Genomic DNA, 7570 nt, shown 5'->3' with positions numbered 1-7570 from the left:
CACTAAAGACAATTTGAGTGGTAAAAGGCAAGAGAGTACATTCAAGAAAAAGCCTATAAGTGTGATACACGAGTGGGAAATTGAGTGAAACACTTAGTAGAGTGGTGAGGTCCAAAAGAAAAAAAGATTATTATTGCTAACATTTGCTTGCAGGACATGACTTCTTTCCAGAATAGTGATCTTGTATCACCTAAGACTACGACACTCATGGTTGCACTTGATAAGCTCACATTACAAATGAATCAAATGCAACAACACAATCAACAACAGTTCGAAAGGCTCCCAAAGTCTAATGAAGATGTGAGCGTGAGATTAGAGGGGATGGAGAGGAGAAGAAGGAGACATCATGATTCAGACCATTCTTCTCATAATGATGAAGCAGAACATGTTGTTAGGCCACAGAGAGGCCAAAGACGAGAGGTATTTGGGAACCACATGCTTAGGAGGGACAATGATGAGGAGGAGCATGGTTTTAAGCCAAGGCAAGGCCAAAGACGAGAGGAGTTCGAGAACCACACACCTCGAAGAGATAAGATGTGGAGGAAGATTATAATTCCTAAATTTAATGGAGCTAATGACCCGGAAGCCTATTTGGCATGGGAAATGAAGCTTGACCAAATCTTCAACTCTTATGATTATGAAGATGATGATAAGGTGCTTATGGCTTCCTTGGAGTTTGAAGGCTATGCTATGAATTGGTGGAATCAAATCATCGTGGACATAGCTAGAAGAAGGCGGTTGCCAATTTCTACATGGGAGCAATTAAAGGTAGCTATGAAGGAAAGATTTGTGCCTCCTTATTATAAAAAAGAGATCTTCAACAAATTACAAAGACTTACACAAGGAAATAAAAGTGTTGAAGAGTATGTTCAAGAGATGGAGGTCACCTTGATGAAAGCTGAAGTGGAAGAAACACATATGGCTACAATGGCTGGATTCTTGAATGGATTAAATAGGAAGATTCAAGATGTGGTGGAAATGCACCATTATGAGACCTTGGAGGATCTTATTCACCAAACCACCAGAGTGGAACAACAGCTCAAGAGAAGAAGCGCCTATAGGAAGTCATCCACCTCATGGTCATTGAGAGATAAGGAGAAATATAAGAAGGAGGGGGCTACTTCTACCATTCCTAAATCTAAGGAAAAGGAGTCCTCAAATGGTAAAGTAACTTCTCAAGCTAAAAATGATGATTCTTCACGTTCTAGTGCAATAAAATCTTTTAAATGTTTGTGATGAAGGATTGACCTCAACCAAGGATGGAGGCACATGCTTAAGAAGACTAAGCATGTTTAGAAAGGAAGTTCACTAATCCTTCATCCCTTTCATTTATGCTTGTTATTTTTGATTCCCTAAGTTGACTTAGTTGAATCAACTTTAGTTGACTTGTTGACCTTTGACTAGGTTTGACTTGTTGACTATAGTTGACTTGACTTAAGCCAACATGCTAATCTATGTTTATTTGCTTTGTAGGTTAATTAGGAGTAAGAAAGCAATGCTAGGTGGCACATGGTGATTAGGGAGCATAAATGATGTGGAGGAGAGAGTAAAGCAAAGGCATAAAGCATAAAGAAAAAGGCATAAAGCAAGTGTACCTATGTACCTTTGGTCTCCTTTGTTTTTAGCACACTATGGCCACTTTCTAGAGACATATGAGACACATTCTTGGTCTCCTTTTGTCCTAGAACGAAATTAGCCTTGCACACACCATAGTTAGCTCTTTTGTCTCTCATTTTTTGTAACCTTATTTGACCTAGTTTCTAGAAGCTAGGGTTAGGTTTTTGTAGAGACATCCTTAGGTATCTTTTATTTGCTTAGAGGCCCCTAAACTCTTCTATATAAGGGGTGCTCCTAGACATGTAAAAGGGTTGAACATTTTGAAGTAAAAACACTCTTGTGTCTCAACCATTTGTGAGAGTTTCCTCCCTTGGGAGTGAAACTTTTAAGCCTTATCTTGCATAGCAAGTGGCGGCACACATCCACTCATCTTCAAGGTTGCCATGGCTTCTAGCCTAGCCTTGTAGTGGCGTGCTTCTCACATTTTTACCATTTCTTTCCTTTCCATTTTATGTTTTCTTCTTCCTTTAATTGTTCTTTGTTTTCTATGGTTTATTTGCTTTCCATTTCCTTTTTGTTTTGAATCAATCCATCATCTTCTTCTCTTGAGCTTTGTGAAAGGAACCTTCACATCTAGATAGCTTGCTATCTTAATGTCCAGTGGGGATTTCACTTAGCTTTCTTAATCAAGTCACACCATATTCAATAATCTTAAAAAAAAAAGACAAGATAATCCTTCATCATTTGGTATCTAGAGCCTAGGTTATCTTGAATATGGTGTTTTCATGTGCTAACCTTGTCTTGTTGTAGCTATCTTGGTATGGTTCAAATCCACTTCCATTACACACAAAAACAGTGCTGGCAGAAAACGTGACGATTTTAAAACAATAAACTGCACCATCTCAGTTGTCCAAAAGTTACGTTCTTGGTGTCAAAAGAAAGCTCTTTGTGTCTAGTTTCCAGCAAAAAAAGAACCAACGCATTTGGAGTTCTGTGGAGAGAGTTATGATCAAATGAGTGAGCAAAGGTCAGAGCTGCCGAGAATACGAAAAACAACGTTTTCAGGTTATGTTGTGGCAATTTTGGCTTCGGTTTTGCACCTCTTTAAGCTCCTAAATGTGGTTGGATAACATGTCTTTGGATGCTTAGTCTTTGAGCCTCAAATCCATGAGTTTAAATGCATGATAGCTACATGTTTGTGTCTTTGTGTATGTCATGTTGAGTCTTTAAATGTGTCTAACTTTTGCTTGAGTCTCTTGTCATATGCTTCTTTGAGTTTTCTTGTTTTTGTTTCTAAGTTTTTGAACTAGTGCTTGAGATCTATGCCTTGTGTTGTTGTATGCTCCTTGAAATTGATTTTGACCTAATTTTAAGGAACTAAGTGTTCAAGACACCCTAAAACATCCTTCTCATCATTTTAAGTACCTAGTTTTGAAAAGAAAAAGTGTTTTCAAGACCAAAAACAGTTTGGCCGAGAGCTTTTACAATGCTTGGTGAATCCATTTGGCCATTTTTACTAGGTGTTATGCTACCAAATTTTATACTTGGATTTTGGGTGATATTGGCAAATTAGTTCCATGTTTTAACTTGGTTATGATCTTTCTTGGTGTATGCATAATTTGAGGTATAATCTTGGCTTGTTCAAATACTTTCCATAGAGTCTTTAAAAGTGTTTTTCATTGCTTTAGTCTTATTCAAGTTTTGTCTTTAAAACAAAATTTCCTTAGAAGTTAAACTTTCTTGTTTTTGTGCTTTTCTTGCTTGTCACTAGGTGTTCTTTGTTGTGTCTTAGTAGTTTTCTTTTCTTGAAACTCTTGGGATGTTGTGGCCGAATCACTTGTCTTGCATTTGAAAGGTTTTGAACAAGTTTTTAAAAGTGTTTGCTTCACTCCTTTGGTGGATTTTGAGTGCTAGCCTTGCCTTGTTACTTTGGGAGAGTGATCTAAACACTTGGGTTACAATTTGGGTTGGATTTGGTCTCGGTTTTCATGTTGTCTAACCTCTAATCCATTTATTTTATCTCGGATTTGAGTGTTTTTGTTGTAGGAATCATGGCAAGTTCATCAAATGCACCTACACCAAACAAAAACAATACATTGATGAGATTGCTTCGGGATTTGGAGTTGTCTAGGAAAGAGGCCTTTGAACAATTAAGAAAAGACAAGGAGCAAAGTGACCTAAGAATCCAAGAGCACATTCAAAGGCTTGAAGCTAAAGAGCAAGAAAGAGAGGCTAGGAAAAGAGGGCATTCTAGGCGCAACCCATCACAAGAGAAGCAAACTCCAAAGATTCCTAAGTTCTATGGAGGAAGTGATCCCAAAGTCTTCCTTGATTGGGAAGCTAAAGTTGATCAAATTTTCAATGAAAATCATGTAAAGGATCAAACACAAGTTGATCTAGTAGTTTTAGGATTTTTGGAGTATGCCAATACTTGGTGGCATAAAGTTTGTAAGAATTATGACCAAGGGCCACCCGCGGCTTCTTGGATGGACATTAAAACTCTTATGCGCGCTAGATTTGTTCCTCCCTCCTATAGGAAGGAACTTCTTTTGAAGCTCCAAATGCTTCACCAAGGTTCTATGAGTGTGAGTGAGTACTTTAAAGAATTAGAGTCTCAAATGCATAGGGTTGAAATAAAAGAAACTAACAAAGAAAAAATAAAAAGATTTGTGAGTGGTCTTAGGAGAGACATACAAGACCAAGTAGAGTTGTATGAGTACTCCACTCTTGAAAATGTTTTCACACTTGCCCTTGGGATTGAAATTCAATTGAAAAGAAAAAGAAGGGCAAGGAAGAGTTACTCACCCAACCACTACTTTAGTCACTCATGGAAGGGAAATGATAAAATGAAACATGATAAGTTCCCTTCTAACTCTCATCAAGAACCACCAAGTAAAAGTAAGTCACCAAGTGATCACATTCACCATTCCACTTCTCAAAGATCAAGTTCCATTAAATGTTTTAAATGTTTGGGTTATAATCACATTGCTTTAAATTGCCCAACCAAAAGGACCATGATCTTAAAGAAGAGTAATAATGTTGAAAGTGAACACTCATCTCCCCATTCTCTTTCAAAAGAATCTTCTTCCTCTAGTAAAACTAAAATTTTTGAGAAAGACCCTATGTTATTAAGGCGCATGATAGGTCAAGATCAAAGTGAGCTTGAGCCAACTCAAAGAGAAAACATTTTTCAATCTAGATGCAAAATTAACAAATGGGTTTGCTCTCTAATTATTGATGGAGGAAGTAGTACCAATGTAGCTAGCACAAGGTTGGTGGAAAAGCTTAGCTTAGAGACCATTCCTCATGCTAAGCCCTACAAGCTTTCTTGGATAAGTAAAGAGGGAGAAATAGATGTCAATAAACAAGTCCTAATTAACTTCTCTATAGGAAGCTATAAAGATGAGGTGTTATGTGATGTTGTTCCCATGGAAGTCACACATATCTTACTAGGTAGGCCATGGCAATTTGATAAACAAACTTTACATGATGGCTATACCAACCAATACATTTTCTTCAAAAATGGGAAAAAGACAACTTTACAACCTCTATCACCTCAAGAAGTTAATAAGGATAGAAATAAAATAAGAAAAGATAAAGAAGAAAAAGAAAAGGGGCAAGCTTTCACCAAGGTGTTACTTGCCTACAAAAAAATTCTTCCAAAGCAAGATGTGCATCACTCTTCCTTCTCTTCCCAAGCCAAAAAGGAAGGCCCAAAGCATAAGCAAGAGAGGAAGAGTAGTCTAGAAAATAAAGATGGCCTAACCAAAGCTAGGGGTAATACCCTTAGAAAGGATGGAACAAAAGCTCATAAAAGGGAGGCGCAAATCCTCCCCCAAATCAAGTCAAGTTCCATCCACAAAGGCTTAAAGAATTTGTGGTCAAATTCTCTCCAAGAAGGGGAGGATGATGAAGGATTGACCTCAACCAAGGATGGAGGCACATGCTTAAGAAGACTAAGCATGTTTAGAAAGGAAGTTCACTAATCCTTCATCCCTTTCATTTATGCTTGTTATTTTTGATTCCCTAAGTTGACTTAGTTGAATCAACTTTAGTTGACTTGTTGACCTTTGACTAGGTTTGACTTGTTGACTATAGTTGACTTGACTTAAGCCAACATGCTAATCTATGTTTATTTGCTTTGTAGGTTAATTAGGAGTAAGAAAGGAATGCTAGGTGACACATGGTGATTGGGGAGCATAAATGATGTGGAGGAGAGAGTAAAGCAAAGGCATAAAGCATAAAGAAAAAGGCATAAAGCAAGTGTACCTATGTACCTTTGGTCTCCTTTGTTTTTAGCACACTATGGCCACTTTCTAGAGACATATGAGACACATTCTTGGTCTCCTTTTGTCCTAGAACGAAATTAGCCTTGCACACACCATAGTTAGCTCTTTTGTCTCTCATTTTTTGTAACCTTATTTGACCTAGTTTCTAGAAGCTAGGGTTAGGTTTTTGTAGAGACATCCTTAGGTATCTTTTATTTGCTTAGAGGCCCCTAAACTCTTCTATATAAGGGGTGCTCCTAGACATGTAAAAGGGTTGAACATTTTGAAGTAAAAACACTCTTGTGTCTCAACCATTTGTGAGAGTTTCCTCCCTTGGGAGCGAAACTTTTAAGCCTTATCTTGCATAGCAAGTGGCGGCACACATCCACTCATCTTCAAGGTTGCCATGGCTTCTAGCCTAGCCTTGTAGTGGCGTGCTTCTCACATTTTTACCATTTCTTTCCTTTCCATTTTATGTTTTCTTCTTCCTTTAATTGTTCTTTGTTTTCTATGGTTTATTTGCTTTCCATTTCCTTTTTGTTTTGAATCAATCCATCATCTTCTTCTCTTGAGCTTTGTGAAAGGAACCTTCACATCTAGATAGCTTGCTATCTTAATGTCCAGTGGGGATTTCACTTAGCTTTCTTAATCAAGTCACACCATATTCAATAATCTTAAAAAAAAAGACAAGATAATCCTTCATCAGTTTGGGTAGAGGACATATCGCAGCTGAATGTCCCAACAGAAGAACTATGATGTTGTTGGCGAATGGTGAGTACATTAGTGAGCATTCCACGGGTGAATCATCTAAATCATCTAATAGTGATGAGGAGGAAAAGGAGTGTGAAGTCCCCCATTTGGAGGGAGATCTTTTGATGCTTAGGCAATTGTTAGGTAGTATGAACAAGGAGGAAGATGAGACCCAGAGAAGAAATATTTTTCATTCTCGATGTATGGTTATGGGAAATGTGTGTTCCCTCATCATTGATGGAGGTAGTTGTACAAATGTAGCAAGTAAACGGCTCGTGGAGAAGCTTGGTTTGGTGACATCTATACACCCTAGTCCTTATGCTTTGCAATGGTTGAGTGAGGATGGAGAATTGGTGGTAGATAAGCAAGCGAACATTGCTTTTTCTATCGGTAAATATGTTGATGAGGTAGTATGTGATGTGGTACCTATGGAGGCGAGTCACTTACTGTTGGGGAGGCCTTGGCAATGTGATAGAAAGGTAACCCGTAATGGTCTAGCCAATAAGTATTCTTTCCTGTTTAAGGGCAAAAAGGTGTCCCTAACACCTTTATCTCCTATAGAGGTTTGTGAGGATCAGCTTAAGATGCGAGTGAAAAGATAGCAAAAGCGAAAAGAAGGAAGAGAGAAAATTCCAGAAAGATACAAAAAAAGGAAAGTAAAAAAAGTAAAGAGTGATAAAAGTCTTTTCTTGAGAGAAAAAGAGCTCAACAGAGTGTTGATTTCAAAACAACCCTTATATTTGCTTATGCCTAACAAGCTTATTTGTCTTTAGGTATGGAACAACTTCTCAAAGAATATCATGATGTCTTTCCTCAAGACATCCCTCATGGTTTACCTCCTCAAAAGGGTATTGAGCATAATATAGATCTCATTCCGGGTGCATCCCTTCCTAATAGGCCAACCTATATGAGTAATCCAGAAGAAATCAAAGAGATACAGAAACAAATGGAGAAACTTTTGGAAAAAGGATGGATTCGGGAAAGTTTGAGTCCTT

General features: G+C 37.9%; 1 protein-coding gene across 1 annotated transcript; it reads left to right on the top strand.

The window, feature by feature from the left end:
- The first annotated feature begins 927 nt into the window (after positions 1–927).
- LOC146882320 (uncharacterized) lies at positions 928–7177 on the top strand. Its single transcript, XM_085667351.1, has 3 exons — positions 928–1162; positions 4441–4595; positions 6614–7177. The coding sequence occupies exons 1-3, from the start codon at positions 928–930 to the stop codon at positions 7175–7177; spliced, it is 954 nt and encodes a 317-aa protein (XP_085523477.1).
- The last annotated feature ends 393 nt before the right edge of the window (positions 7178–7570 follow it).

The sequence above is a fragment of the Vigna unguiculata genome, chromosome 10, assembly GCF_037176805.1.
Source record: "Vigna unguiculata cultivar grain cowpea cultivar isolate G323 ecotype 2 chromosome 10, ASM3717680v1, whole genome shotgun sequence".
In the NCBI taxonomy this organism is placed as follows: domain Eukaryota; kingdom Viridiplantae; phylum Streptophyta; class Magnoliopsida; order Fabales; family Fabaceae; genus Vigna; species Vigna unguiculata.
This window is presented reverse-complemented; position numbering and strand designations above follow the sequence as displayed.